This window comes from Sphaeramia orbicularis, unplaced genomic scaffold, assembly GCF_902148855.1.
Source record: "Sphaeramia orbicularis unplaced genomic scaffold, fSphaOr1.1, whole genome shotgun sequence".
Taxonomy (NCBI): domain Eukaryota; kingdom Metazoa; phylum Chordata; class Actinopteri; order Kurtiformes; family Apogonidae; genus Sphaeramia; species Sphaeramia orbicularis.
In genome coordinates this window covers 85,664-101,842 of record NW_021941584.1, presented here as the reverse complement: position 1 = coordinate 101,842, position 16,179 = coordinate 85,664, and the positions used below count along the sequence as shown (strand labels likewise).

At 37.9% G+C, this 16,179-nt stretch overlaps 1 protein-coding gene across 1 annotated transcript; it reads left to right on the top strand.

Annotated features, from left to right (window-relative positions):
* Positions 1–665: 665 nt before the first annotated feature.
* Positions 666–14,904, top strand: LOC115416267 (nephrocystin-4-like; the record flags this gene model as incomplete). Its single annotated transcript, XM_030130014.1, has 3 exons — positions 666–842; positions 3,999–4,145; positions 14,897–14,904. Coding segments are annotated over exons 1-3 (329 nt in total), but the record flags the coding sequence as incomplete, so codon positions are not given.
* Positions 14,905–16,179: the final 1,275 nt, after the last annotated feature.

The following is a 16,179-nucleotide window of genomic DNA, read 5'->3' as shown; positions in this document are numbered from 1 at the left end:
GATAGGTCAGTTTCAGTTTTCAAATTTGTAGAGTAAGTGTTCTGTACTCTTGCTGAAATGTAACATTTTTTCAGTGGAATTCAAGCAGTATATTACCTCCTTAACTCTCACCAGCTCTTCTTATGAACACTTGATCTTTCATGAATCGACTTTTTACGTCTGGAAACTGTTTACATCCACGATGTTAAATAAGTAAATAAATGTATGAATCAAACAGTTTGTGGCTGATCTATTTCCACTTGAAGCAGCAGTATCTGTTTCTCTCTAAAAAAAAAAAAAAAGACAGCTGACAGTCTGACAGCTTGTTTTCTCCATTTAGTAAGCTGTCTGCGCGACAACGTGGTCATTACCATAGTAACAGATGCTGTTCGATGGGATATACCAAACTGAAGGGTTACTGTAAAAAAACAAAAAAAGGATTAGAAGCTGTAATTTAGAAGTTCTCTTGTTGATTTGATTCTTAATAAACCTCAGTAACTATTGTAATGTAATATAATTGTACTTGTTATCTGGTGCCTTCATAAATACCCGTCAGTAAAATGTAAATAATTCGGTCACCCCTCTGACAAACATGGTACAAGCCCATTTCAATATGGCGGCCACACATGTAAAACTGTGAACGGGCAGAAGAAGTGTTTTTCACACTTTGAGCCTGTTAGTAAAAGAATATGGTACAGCTGGAAGACCTGTCCACCGTGGCTGGCGACTGGAGTGAGGTGTTTGAGAGCAGCCGGCTGGTTCCTCCGCCCAGCCACAGCAGCCGCCTGGCCGCGGAAAGCCGCTTGGAGTCCCAGGGCTTCAGGCTCAGCTTCAGCCGGCTCACAGGCGCTCACCTGCCGCAGGTGAGCGCTCCAGCTAAGGCCTCTGCACCGGCACCGGACACACGGCTAGGCTCACAGGTTACTGACAGAACAAGCTGGTGGTCCAGCCAATAAATATGAGAAAATAGCATTCGTTTTAACAGGAGGACTAGGAGCTAACAGCTGCTAAAGCTAACAGCTGCTAAAGCTAACAGCTGCTAACACAGTTTGTGGAATGAAGTCACAGTCAGACATGCGCTGTCAGTGCTTCAGTCAAGCTGTGTCCACCTAGATAGAGTACTTTTAGCTCTGTGGAGAGTAAACCAGCACTAACAGTAGTGTTAAAAGTCAGTGTAAACTTCTGCACAGATGCACTGTTAAATTCAACTCTACAGAGTGATAATTAGTACCACTCTCAAGCATTGCATTGTGGGTACTGGACATTTTACGCATTGTGTTCTATTTTATATCCAGGGGTTCAAATGTTTATTTAGGTTAATGTGTCTGTTTTCCAGTGTTTATTTGCCTTTTTAACTTTATTTATTTTTATTAATGTGACACCGTTAGTCAAACCTGTGGGCAGAACAATATATGTTCTGATTGTCTCCATAATGTTTTAATTATTTAGTAAAAGAAGAAATAGTTTCTGTGATGTGAAATCAGTTTTGGATGTCATTGAAATCCATGGAATGACTCTTCTCTCTCTTAATTGTAAGTAAAGTAATAACTCTCCTTATCTCTCATTATAATTTGAAGAGCTATTTTAGGACATTTCTGATGTTTGTGGTCTCTCCTGACCCCCACCCTGGGAACCCCTGCAATTCCACATTAGGAGTCATTTTTAAGCTAATTTTGGTGTAAAATAAGTCTATAAAGTGTAATCATATCACTCTAACAGTGTGAAAACACCACGGTGTTAAATATTTTTTACACATTTCATTGTTAATTTTGACACTGAATTGAGTAAAATTAACTCTGAAAATTTGACACTGGCCATAGAGTTAATTTTACTCTAATTCTGAGTGGGACCAAATGTTGTCTGAATCAGAGTTAAATTCCACTCTAAGAGTTAAATTGACACTCTTTTTTACTGTGTAACTGGACAACTGTTTAAAAAGTCGGCCAACTGAGGGTGACCTTGCATTTTTGGAAAATGTACATAAGACATAATGAGTATAATTACACAGACACAAGTCCCTAATACATCTGGAGGCATGTTATGGTTTAGTGCAGTTTGGTGGCATACAACTTTGAACTGGAGTGGTATGCAAAATGTACTGTCTTCTCATTTTCTGACTAATGTTTTCTGTAAAACAGTGGGTTCAGAACACTCTATTAAACACAAGTAGAACAGTAATTGTACCATATGTACTAGCTAACAATAAAAAGTTTAAACTATATATGAGACATATTTAGGTCTCCACTCACTTACATGTAATAAACATACATTTTTGTTTTGGACATGCTTTTTTGTTGATGCGTTTAGTTGTACCTCACTGTATGTCCTCACAAGAAATATACTTACAATGAAATCATGAACACGTCCGATTATAAGCCTGCGTCCTGAACACTGTACACTTCCTTGGTATCATCAGTCAGTAGACTTTAACCTTAAGTTAAATTATTATCCAACGACCACTTCCAACAAGTGGAGGCTGATAAATTGTTTGCATGTTGCCTCCATCCTTTACTCTGAAGAAGATCCAGCAGAGTTGAAGTTCCTCTGTTTGCACCATTAAAATCTACTGAAACTGTCAGTGTTCTCCAGCCTGTTTTCCCTTTTAGCCTCAAGCCTATTTCCCAAACTGACAAGCACCTGATTGGAGCTTTTGTCTGCTGAAGGATGTGCTGAACCCGTTCCTCTGCTACTTCATCTTCTTCCCTGTTGTGGGAAGTGACATGATGTTGTAACATGATCATGTTATTGGGCTATTTTCCATCAGAAATCACCTGTGCACACTGATGTGAGCCTCAGCATTTTATATTTCAAATCATTTTATTGTGTTTTCAGACAAATACAAAAGAAAAACAGCAGGGTTAGGCAGTTACATTGTACATAGACAAAAGAAAGGTAAGAGTTTGTGGACTTAACGTAGGTGAAGAGTGGTGATCTGGTTAGGAAGACATGTTTGCACACCCCACCCCAACACCGTAGAACTCAACAGCCTCAGCATTTAAAGAGGGTTGACTCAGTGCTATCCACTCTTAATGTTCCATCCTTTTGCACTATTTTATTAAGAATGTCCAGTCAACGTGTTTTATATCTATATATCTGACCTGTTCTAAACGATCTCTGTTGAAAGTTCAGTTAATAACCGTTGCTCACTCAAAAGATTATCAGCTGAGTTATTTCAGAATTTTCCACCTTGTGGCATAATTGACTGTCCTCCAAGTTTTCATTTGTTTAATGCCCAGAGCTCGTCCAGATTTTAGTCCTAAAAGTTCCACATATTGCTACTCTACATACTTTTCTAGCATCACAGACCCTCACACATTCAGCAGTATGGGGTTCAGTGTCTTGCTCAAGGACCTTGACATGTGGACAGGGGTCAGGAATCAAACTGCCAACCTTCTGGTTTGTGGGTGACTTGTTCTTCTTGGTTCTGAATGAGCAGTTGGAGTGATATTCTTCTTTTGGCTGCACAGCTGGTTGAATGACGGTCATAGAATCAGCCTGTGCAGTTACATGATGGTCAAATCCTGTCATTTAAAACTCCACATTTAAGAAAATGAAGGCTGATCAAATTGCATAAATGGGTCCAAAAAAAAAAAAAAAAAGTGTGTATTGATATTTTAGATTAAAACTGAAAGTCATAACATGTCTTTTGTATGTGGGTTTCTACCTTTATTTTTAGGTTTGCTTGTGTGACTTCATATTTCAGAATGTCTAATCTATCCATTTTCCTGGATGAGCTATCGAGTCATCTCAACAATTTTACCCACAATTGTCGTATTATGACTTTTTCCACCAAACTGTGCTGTCCTATTTCCCAGCATAAGGCTGTGAAAACATTCAGTTTTGACAGGAACATACAGTAGTTACATATTAAATCTGCTTATAAAACATTTACAGTTATTTCACTGTAATTGTAAAGTGCAGTTGTGGAAAAGACACATTCTCCAAAATACAGAATATTTGAACTCAATGTCCTCAATGATAGTAATGTCCTTTTTCTACTGTTTCTTTCACACACATAGGAGGTCTCTGAGGGTCAACAGGAAGTGACCTACCAGCTGCGAGTCACCCTTTTTGATAGGAGACACCAGCAGTTTTTCGGGAAGACGTGGAAGAGTTTGGCCCAGAGGATGAAAAACAACAAGATCACTTTCAATGAGGTAGTGTCAGTATGACAAGCCTTCCACTGCTACCGTTCAGTCTGCTACTGTTTTCATCTGCACTGGATTAGTGATTATATAGTATCATTTCCAATGAAGTAAATCAATACCCATTCGAGCATAAATGACATTTATTTAGCACTGTCATCATTTAATGAGAACCAGCTGAAAAGCTCCGTCACTCCACTTGTGAATGAACATGCTGATGATGCTATGTTTCATTACACTCAACCTAAACACAGACTGACATGCTATCCTGATTTCAAAAACACTGATTGCAGAGGAACCCGCTGCTCCGATGTAATAAGTTACATTCTTTACAAATGAGAAAATGTCAGTTATTTTAATTCGGTGATAACCTGTGAGAAGTCCTAAAACCCTGTGTCAGTGGTTTATCTGTCTCTGTGTAGTGTTTTGCTCTCTGGAAAACTTTGAAATTTAATTTTCGGACTAGACTTTATTATATTTACTGTCTAAATGGTACCTGAAGCAAAACACAAACCCCTTTAATTTAGATAAATTGGTGTTGTAACATAAACTAATATCCTGTCAGAACTGGAATGCTCAGAGTTGCTCATTAGAACTGTGTAGGTGGGATTGGATCAGATTTGGTGGACATAAACAAACAACGGCTGAAAAACTTATGGATGTAATTGAAGTCCTTTATCATTTTTCTTGGTTTCAGTTATCACGTTAGTCTCATAACAGCTAATCAGGCCCATTATGATAAAGACATTTAAGAGAATGACTTTTTGTGCTCATCTCATGCAGTGTGGTATAAGCCTAACCATAGTTTTACTCTACTCATACAGCTATCCAAAAACAGCCTTTTAGTGGCATCAGACATGACAGCACAAACATGAAAAGTGCGTTTCTGTTTTTCTAAGCTCTGTAAACACAAACTGCACTGGGTTGATGTGATATAAATGATAACTTGCAGTTTTTGTTCAAATAAAAGAAGGAACTGATTATAAAGCAGATCTCTGATCACTATAAGGGTCGTAGCTGAAACAAATGAAGGCTCGCCCCCAAATCCAGCAGAACTCAAACACTGAGGATTTTGCTGGGGCAGGTAAAATGCCATTATAGACAACTACATTTGGAAACACAACATGTCGTCTTTAACAAATATATTGGAGCATGTTGTGGATGTGGGTTACTCCACCTATAAAACCACATACATATAGAGTAGAGATGTGCCAGTGTATCATCCAAACAATAGAATCAGGTGACGTTGATTCTATTATTATTGTCTTTTTGCCTATGGCAGTGTCAGATATTGATGTGTCGTGTTATTTTAACTCTTTCATGCATGAATTATGACAACCTTAGTTGAGATTTTTGTCCTGAGTGTTTTTATTCTTCTTTTTAAATCAATATATATTTATTGATTTTTCTGGTGTGAAGGAAAATATACAATATTTGTTCAATTGAAGACGTTTTTCAGCACAGGAAACAAACATCAGACTCCCAACAACCAAAACTAGACAGAAAAAAAATCCTCTTTAGACATGAAACCAACAATGTGATTGAAAGTTTTTTTTATGAACTTATTTTTCATGGAGTTACAAAAATGTCCACTCAGCTGGACACCATGGGTTTAATTTTATGAAGCAAAGAAACGTATTTAAAACGCAATATCAGAGTGATAAACTGTGTGAAAACTATGAAATAAAAGCATTTTAATGCAGCTAATCTGATGTTTTCTCACATTTGAACATATTCTCATATTAGTTATTACCTACGTCATGGATATAATAAACTAAAACAACCTTTTTTTTTAAGAAAACTGTTAATTACAGTCTAATAATAACTAGCAATTGATTTATAGTCAAACATATCACTGCAGATCAGGTTTATCAAGAACAGCACAGTTCCAGTAATTGTGTAGGATGGTGCATAAGTGTCCACTGTGTTGGCTGATATGGAACTAAAACAACCCAATATACAAGAGAACAGCTGGAGAAGAACTGTCCACTGGAGTGACCACTGGGGTGACCACTGGAGTGACCACTGGGGTGACCACTGGAGTGACCACTGGGGTGACCACTGTGCATGAAAAGGTTAGACTTTTTCATGGATTTATAGTTTGAACCAAGGTTATTATCGTTAACGAAAACGAACGAAATGACGAAAACTAAAATTGAAAAAACATTTTCGTTAACTGAAATTAATAAAAACTCTAATTAAAAGAAAAAAACGATAACTAACTGAAATTGTATCGTGAACTTACAAAACTAACTAAAACGTATAAAAATTATGGATACAATTCCCTTCGTTTTCATCTTTGTCAATGTCGGATTGATGTCAAATTAATTTATTTGGCTCCAGTAGTTTGAGCTGGTGACACCATACGACACTTCACAGTCTGTCATGTCTGGTCACTGGTGGTTTCCGGTGGTCTTCTGGTCCCCACTCTACCTGGAACATACAGACTGAAGCTGGGACACAGCAGCACAGTCCTGTCTGGGGTTTACTTCAGTGATACATGGGTCGGGTTTTTTTTTTTTTTTGGCGTACCGTGTGTGTGCGCGTGAGTGACAGAGACAGAGCAGAGCTAAAGGACAGAGTCAGTGTTGAACTAGCATCCAGGTTAAAACTGGAGAGTTTATCACCATGAAAAGGCCTTCCAAGCCCTGAACTGCACAGTTTAGAAGAGGAGAAAAGAGGAGGATGAAAACTAATCCAATTACAGAGGTATGGAACCTGTTAGAATGTTCAAAAACGTTTGATGTTACTAGCTACAGCTAGCTGAACTGAACTGAAGCAAAGTTAGCTAATAATGGAACTGCAGATGATTAAGATATGAGAGATCTGCTAAGGTGTGGTTTACTGATGAGGAACTGGGTTAGATATGTTTATAAGTGGTTTATATATGTTCCTATCTGCTTTAACTGCTGGTTAGCTGGTTTATAATATGTTCCTATCTGCTTTAACTGCTGGTTAGCTGGTTTATATATGTTTCTATCTGCTTTAACTGCTGGTTAGCTGGTTTATATATGTTTCTATCTGCTTTAACTGCTGGTTAGCTGGTTTATATATGTTTCTATCTGCTTTAACTGCTGGTTAGCTGGTTTATATATGTTCCTATCTGCTTTAACTGCTGGTTAGCTGGTTTATATATGTTTCTGTCTGCTTTAACTGCTGGTTAGCTGGTTTATATATGTTCCTATCTGCTTTAACTGCTGGTTAGCTGGTTTATATATGTTTCTGTCTGCTTTAACTGCTGGTTAGCTGGTTTATATATGTTTCTGTCTGCTTTAACTGCTGGTTAGCTGGTTTATATATGTTTCTATCTGCTTTAACTGCTGGTTAGCTGGTTTATATATGTTTCTATCTGCTTTAACTGCTGGTTAGCTGGTTTATATATGTTTCTATCTTCTTTAACTGCTGGTTAGCTGGTTTATATATGTTTCTATCTGCTTTAACTGCTGGTTAGCTGGTTATATATGTTTCTATCTGCTTTAACTGCTGGGTAGCTGGTTTATATATGTTTCTGTCTGCTTTAACTGCTGGTTAGCTGGTTTATATATGTTTCTATCTGCTTTAACTGCTGGTTAGCTGGTTTATATATGTTTCTATCTGCTTTAACTGCTGGTTAGCTGGTTTATATATGTTTCTATCTGGTTAAACTGCTGGTTAGCTGGTTTATATATGTTTCTATCTGCTTTAACTGCTGGTTAGCTGGTTTATATATGTTTCTGTCTGCTTTAACTGCTGGTTAGCTGGTTTATATATGTTTCTATCTGCTTTAACTTCTGGTTTGCTGGTTTATATATGTTTCTATCTGCTTTAACTTCTGGTTAGCTGGTTTATATTTGTTTCTATCTGGTTTAACTGCTGGTTAGCTGGTTATACATGTTTCTATCTGCTTTAACTTCTGGCTGCTTTGTGCATCTCCTCTCATGCTTTGCACATCTTCGCATTGTTTCATGTAAGTGACGTTGTGTATGGATTGCACCCCACCTCAACCTGCTATAGGGAATTTATACATTGTACGGTACACTGTGTCTCTGCTCAGTCCATGAGCCGCCCTAACCCGACCGCCAAATAAAGTGTCCAGGGTAACACATATCCATGCCTCACTAATTTCTTTGAATAGGATGATGAGGAAGATAAAATATATGAAATAACTCAAACTAATATTAAAACTAAACTAAACTAAACTAAAACGAAGCATTCAGAAAAAAAATGATAACTAATAAAAACTAACAAACCTGCTCTAAAAACTAATTAAAACTAACTGAATAAGAGAAAAAAAAGTCAAAACTAATTAAAACTAAACTATAATTAAAAATCCAAAACTATTATAACCTTGGTTTGAACCTATGTTCATTCAGGTGATGGACAGAAAGATTTTAAAATGAGAACTGTTTATGTGTTTATTCTGTAATAAAAATGTCTTTGATCAGGAAGGATAAACAACAACAAAAACTAAATGTAGAAACATTAATTAACATTACTACTATTGGTATTGGATACTGGCCAAAATGTCATTTTAGATATTGGTGTCGGTATCGGCCAAGAACCGCTGCATTCTTAACAGAGTAAATCCTGATAAGTGCCTCTGTTTGCAGAGGCAGCTGGACTACAGGTTAGAAGCTGGGATTGTGGAGCTGAGCTCGGATTCAAACAGTTCATCATGTGTTTGGGACAAAAATCTGATGGCTTCATTTATTTTTGGACTGATTTTTATAAAACAACTTGTGTTATGAAAACAGATTGTTATCCTGTGCTTAGCAGACCACAAAACTGGATTTGTTAAAATGTCCCTAGGCCTGCGCTGTTCCCTCTCCAGTCTAAGAGAGATGTTTTTAAATCTGGGGCCCCTGATTGGTTCTGCCTGTACATGGTAATGCCGTTTGGTGAACAGAGGACACCAGCTGTCTGTCAACTCTGTGGAACACAGACTTCAGTTGGGTTTAACAGGTTACCAGACTTATCTGGTGGGCATTGTCATTAATTCTAATTAGTGGGATGAGCACATTCAGCAGCTTTATTCCTCATTTAAATGTAATTTGATCTTTAGTTGGATTATGTTAATAATTTGAAACTTTATTTTCAAAGGTTGCTCATGGTAGAAAACTTTAATTTGACACAACTTGCCATAATGACAAATGTCAGCTGCTTTTCATACATTGAACTGGTCTAAGTTCCTAGGCCAGGCCAGACCAGACCAGACCAGACCAGGCCAGGCCAGGCCAGACCAGACCAGACCAGACCAGACCAGGCCAGGCCAGGCCAGGCCAGGCCAGGCCAGACCAGACCAGACCAGACCAGACCAGGCCAGGCCAGACCAGGCCAGGCCAGACCAGACCAGACCAGACCAGACCAGGCCAGGCCAGACCAGACCAGACCAGACCAGACCAGACCCTGCTTTACTCACTAAGGCTGACAGAGCCCCTCATCAGTCAAATGCCCTGCTGGAAATCAGGAAACTTAGACACAGTTTTTATAGAAGTCCCTTCGAAAACTCACCTCTTTAGATTTGATTAGAGTAGAGTAGAGTAGAGTAGAGTAGAGTAGAGTACAGTAGAGTAGATTAGATTAGATTAGATCCAACTTTATTTTCATAACGCCTGTAGCAGGTAATGAAATCCAATTTGGCATCTAACCAGAAATGCAATCAGTAGATATAGCAACAGTATGTACATAAATATACAGAGTAGATTGTTGGGGTGATACAAATATATTGTCTGACTGAATAAACAGATTATAATATACAGTAGTAAAGTACAATGAATGTGTTAATAGACATAATAAATGGATATATTTGAGTGGCACAGATATAATATACAGATTATGGACATATTCTACAGGTGGATAATGGCATACAATTGGATTGTGTGGGCCAAAGTAGATGGAACCAAAAGTGTGTGTGCAGAACCAGAGGAGTGATGGGTGTGTGTGTGTGTGTGTGTGTGTGTGTGTCAGTGGTCAATAGGGAAACAGCTCTACTTTAAACTTTATTTGTATTGATTTGGCTATTTTGTTATTCCATTATTACTCCACAGATTTCAATGTTACTTAGTTTATTAGTTTTACAAAAAACTTGAATAGTTTTAAACTTCCTATGAAAGGTGCTATATAAATAAATATATAAGAAATGTCTTCTTAGTATTATCTAATTGGGAATATGTTAATATCTGAAATAAACACATAGTTTCTGGGTCTCATGATAGAAGGATTTAAGCAGAATTCTGATGTGAGTCATGTGTACAAATTCGACACTGATGAGACACATTTAAGACAGAAGCTCACAAAGGTGACAGCAGGGCACAGACAACTGGGCCTTTTCTAGGGCTGGAAGAAAATATCACTTCTGCAATATATTGCGATATTTAATTTCACGGTATTGATATTAAAAAGTACTGTATTGATATTTGTAGGTATTTATTCAAATGCAGACATTGTGGAGGTTCATTTTTGTTTTTTGTTTGTTTTATTTATTCTTATTTAACACTCCTTTATTAAATAATATTAGTTCCTTTGTTGGGATTGAACTCAAATCCTGTTCTGATGTTAGTTGTGAACTAATAGAATCTGAACATTTAAACAGGATCTGAAACTGGAATGTCTGTAAAACAGAATTTCAGTTTGAACACAGTTTGAACATTTTATGATCAAACATTAGATCCTGTTGGGATCAAATAAAAATGTGTTTAGTATTTGTGCCGATTTATGGTGGAATTCAATTCTTCAAGGAAATAATCATTTAAAAAAAGAGAAACAAACAAAAAGTTGCCTTTTTAGCAGTATCGTGATATATTGCAATGTATTGTACCGTGATCCTAGTATTGTGATTTGTATCGTATCACCAGATTGTCCGTTTTCAAAGTCATGCTTGAATGGCAGCTAAGACAACTGCTAATAAATGTCACCATTAACTCTAATCTAGTTATTTGATAAACACTAATGGATGAAAGCCTTTGTTTAGGGGCTGGCAAAGACATGGACTTCAGACAGGTAGATTTGTGGCCCACTAGCTTAGTTGAGGAAAAAAAAATGTCGAGGGCCAAAAAAGTATTGGTAAAGTTGCGGTGCCTGTCAGACCACTACCACCACACACGGAGTCTGTTTACATGCACACCAGTACTCCAGTCATTGTTTGATTTCTGTAGCTGTCAGATTATTAGTGAGCATGTAAACCAGGGCTGGCAAACTCATTCAGTTCAGGGGCCACATTCAGCTACATTTAATCTGAAGTGGGCTGAACCAGTAAAATAATGTCATAATAATATATATAAATGGTGTCAACTCCAAACTTTCCTCTATGTTTTAGTGTGAAAAAAGTAAAATTACATTATGAAAATGTTTACATCGACAAACTACCCTTCAAAACTGTGTGAATAACATGAACAAACTGAATAAATAACTGCAATTTTTACAATATTATGCTTCAGTTTATCATTTACAGACGTAATATTATTAAAATTGTACTTACTTCTCTTAAGACATTTCAGGTTGTTCATATTTGCTCAGGTTCTTCACAGTTTTTTGCGAAATTATACTTTGTTTTAGTGTAAATACATGAAAATGTTTACATTTACAAAGAAAAAAATTTGGAGTTGTGAGTATTTATAGGTTATTACCGTAGTATTTTACTGATCCGACCCACTTTAAATTATATTGATCTGAATGTGGAAACTCAACTAAAAGGATTGTTAATATGTTAGTGTAATTTTTGCATTTCACACATTCATCCAGAGGGCCGGACTAAATCCTTTGGTGGGCCGGATTTGGCCCCCAGGCCGCATGTTTGACACCTGTGATGTAAACAGTATAATCTGATTCTGTTTGATCAGATAACAGCAGTAATCTGATTATGAGAAATCATATTAACACACCTGGATTTCTCTTCAATACTCCGATGTCTTCCTACATATACAGGTTAATCTGATTTATTTTGTTCTTGTACATCTGCGCATGTGTGAACACAATTACAATCGAAGAAAATGGAAGTTACGTATTCAAATGGGAGTGGAAGACGAAAGCAGTAGGAAGTTTGAGTCTGAATCTGTGAATCCGATAATGGACTCAAACGTCTAAACCAGGGTTTATCGATGATCACATTACTGACGTGCATGTAAAGGCATCAGATCTGATTATTACAATTATCTGATTACTCCCCGTTATCAGATTTTTACGGCTACGTAAACAGACTCATTGTCTTGAGCAGCAGTTCTGTGACGCATGTCAGATTGTCTTAATCAAATCATCAGATTTTTAAAGCATGAAATAAACAGGCTAAGGCATTGTCTTTAAAATGAGGAAACCCAGGCCAGGCTGAGGTCCGCAGGGGCTGCCCCCCCCCCCCCCCCCCCCCAGGGACATCCAGCCACAGCCTTTATCCGGTTGGAATACATGAAACAAGACATGAGGCAAGTTAAAAAAAAAAAAAAATTAAAAAAAGAAAGAAATACATGAAACCATATTTCTGTTACAATTATAGCAAAGTGAAAAAAAATATACAAATGTACAGATTGTGAAATTCTGCGCCAGTAAACCACCTGTATTTCATGCTGGTCACAGCTGTTGGTGAAATGATATGCCAATAGCTGACATTTATTGTGCACTTCCACAAAATAATTTGCTATGATAATCATAATAATGATGGTAAAGGTTGATTCTTAGGTTGCTTCCAAATGTTTTGAGCCTCCCTCCTTTAGAGTTCCTTTGAGCAGTAGAACTCAGTCCTTCTCTGACCTTACCTTCCAGATGCTGCTAACCTAAATAGCAAAGCGGATTACTGTGTTGTTTGAATTTGACCCTATTTTTTGTGTCACTATATATAAATGACGTACTTGTCTAACTTCCTCCTCTGGGGAGATAAGCCCTGAGGCATCTTTGCATGTTTCCAGACGAGTGTGTGCAGAGGCAGGAGTCCAAAGGCAGACGGTGTCAGCGTCTGTCCAGAAGGCCTGGTCAGCTCCACATGGAGGTTTACTGTGTGCTCTGGGAGGGCGTGTCAGCGCTGTTAACCCAGGAACTGTGTGGCGTTTTTGGAACATTCAGGCTTTTACATCGCCTGTCACCTCACATCCAAAACACACCATGTGGCTGATCTTTGAGAAACCAGTTCTTAACATGAAGTGACGCAGGCCTTGTACATGGTTATTATTTATTTATTTATTTTATAATATAGTTCTTTATTCTTCATTACATGTTACTGTGCTGTCTTAAGTTACACTTTAATGGAATTTGGGAATGGGATGCAACTTCTCAGTCTGAGTGATATGATCTGAGATCCAGGACATGCAGTACGACACGAGCAAAATGAAATGGAAACAAAAGCAAACGTATGAGCCGTGCCTGGAGCGTCCCTGTACCAGCCATTTACTGAATACACACTTGTTATTGATGAAATGTGTGTCTCAGTGGCTTTTTTCTGTTACAGGTATCCTGTGTGATGTTTGAACGCTTCATGATTAATCACTTTATTGACCATGTCATGGTCACTCCACCTTTGTTTGAGGTTTTCCACTGACGGTGACAGACTGGCTGTGGATTGGACTCATTTACAGCCGTGTCAGCACTGACACAGTTGAACCGGGATAGTTCTGCTTTTGTTTCACTTACTTTCTTCAGGGTTTATTTGCTACTGGCACATTTGTTTGCTGCATTGTCCTGATTAAAAAGCAATATGCAACCATTTGGGGCACAGTCCTCCCTGGTTTAAAAGTAACTTAAGTGTAATATATTGTAATTAACACCCTCTTTCGGCAGTGATAATTTCTTTGTCTAAAGAATCAGCTGTCACATTGACCTCTGAGCTGACCTCTAGAGTGTTCTATAGTTATTCCAGTGAGTCAGTGCGGATAAAGTTGACCTATAGCTAAGAGTTGCCTTCTACTGTTGCGTAGAAATGTTCTCTCACTCTTCGTGGCACTTTTTCCATTTCTTTGAGTTTTCCTTTCTCCTCTATAATTATCATTAGACAAAGGGAACAAAGAAACACATTTCTGATGTCAAACTGTGAGATATACTCTTTGAAAAATTTGCTTTGATGATGCAATATTCAATTACTTGTTGAAAATGCTAACGAGAAAGTGTTAGCGATGAACAAGGTGGGATAGATGAAATACATGATTGTGATATTGAAATGAAGTCTGTTCTGTCCATGGTGTCTGTTTAAATTGAAAGGGAGTCTTGGATTCAGACAGATGTTGGCTTGTCCTGTGTTCCTTCGGTAGTTTGGAAGGAAAGTTGAAGCTGACTTGGTGCATCTCTGTGTTCATGTGCACGTTTCTGTGGGAGGAAAGTGGGTACATTTAAATGACAGTACTTGACATGATTTATGCCATGTTTGCACTGTGTACAGTGAGTTTACTGTGGATAACAGATAGAAAAACATTTGACTGAGTATGAATCCTGTTTTCAAGCTAAATATTTAAAGGTGTAGGTTTGGCGTAGCTTTTAACCAGCATTATTAAACACAACTACAGAGTGTATGAGAAAAAACTATACATTTAGAAAAATTACCTCCAGTTCTGCATTTGATAATTTTTGGAGTTTTCTTTTGTGGACGTCAGTAGGGGATTGGTGGATATTTGTCCAAATTTACAGACCCAGGTTTACATGCATGAGTGAGCAGGGGCAAAATGCGCAATCACAGTTAAAACTGGTTTGGGCAAAGTAGTGGAGGGATTTAATCCAATCAAAGGTCATGGGAGGGGGCAATGGGAGGGGCCAATGGGCATCCATCTTGTTTTCCACAGAATTACCAGGTTACAGCTTTAACACTGTGGACACCATGTCAGTTTCATTCGTTTACCCATGGCAGCTGTTCCTGACTTTCAATGTTAATTCAACAGGTTTAGGCCTGGAAATGTCACTGAGGACGGGCCCGGTTAGGGTTAGGGTTAGGGTTAATCCTAACCTTGGAGGTGCAGATCCATCCTGCCACACTCATCTTTCTGTATCTCCCTCCATCCCATTTTCAGGAACTTGAACTTGACATGTCTTCCTCCTTTCCTGGAGAGTAGGTATTGGATAGAATAGTATAATACAAGACTGTATATGTCAGTGGTGGACCCTTTGTAATGCCTTGTTTAGGCCTTGACATGTTGCCGTCATGTTTATTGTAACTAAGTGTCCTCATATGCTATCAGGAAGAAAATCCTTTCCAATAGTGAATTCAAAAATACGTTTGTGTTGTGTTCAAGTACTTTTGCTGTAGCAAAATGAAAAAAGCTGACACACAATTTATCGTGACCTGTGACTTGGGTAAAGCAGCTCTGGACGTATTAATTCATCTGCTACAGCAATTTTTTTTTCCAGATTTTTTTTGTGCAGATTGTGTATTCTATAAATGTGCAAAATCCCCAGCCAACAGCAGCAGAACGTTTATAAAAATATTGTTTATCATTTGTGATGAATCCCTCATTGCTCTCCACCATCTTGAAAAGATCAATGGTTATTTTCTCAGCAGCTTGTGGATGACATTTTTTTCCCAGTTCTCCAGTGGAAAATGCGAGGTGAGGGAACATTCATGTGCAATTTTTGAGTTCTTCACTAGTATTTCCCATAATTCCTTTAGAATGTAAAGGCAGGATCAGAAGCTGAAACTGAAGAAGAGCGAGGGATAAAACCAAAACATAGTGATCACATTAAATGACAATGTAATATTAAACACCATCAAGTCATTTCAGCTGCTTCACACATTGAGCTGTTGTTACTGTATTTTATAGCAATAAACATTTCACATCGTCAACATCAAACACACTAATTATGAGCTAATTAGCATTTTAGCTGACAGGACTTTTCATCTAATATGAATTAATGCTAACATCAGCTAATGCAGCTAAGTTATGCCTGTTATTGTTTGCAGGTGTCAGTAAACTTTGTGATGGAATCCTCTGATGGCCTTAAACACAACAATAGCAGAGCTGCCTGTCAGGGACAAAAATCAGTATTTTAATATTTTGATAGACAAGAGCCTCCAACCCCTGACTTTGTTGCTGAACTAACGCTAGCTTTCAATCAAAGCCAACACTTGGGCTTTGGCTTCACTTTTCAACCCTGTAGGATGCTGCTGGGTATT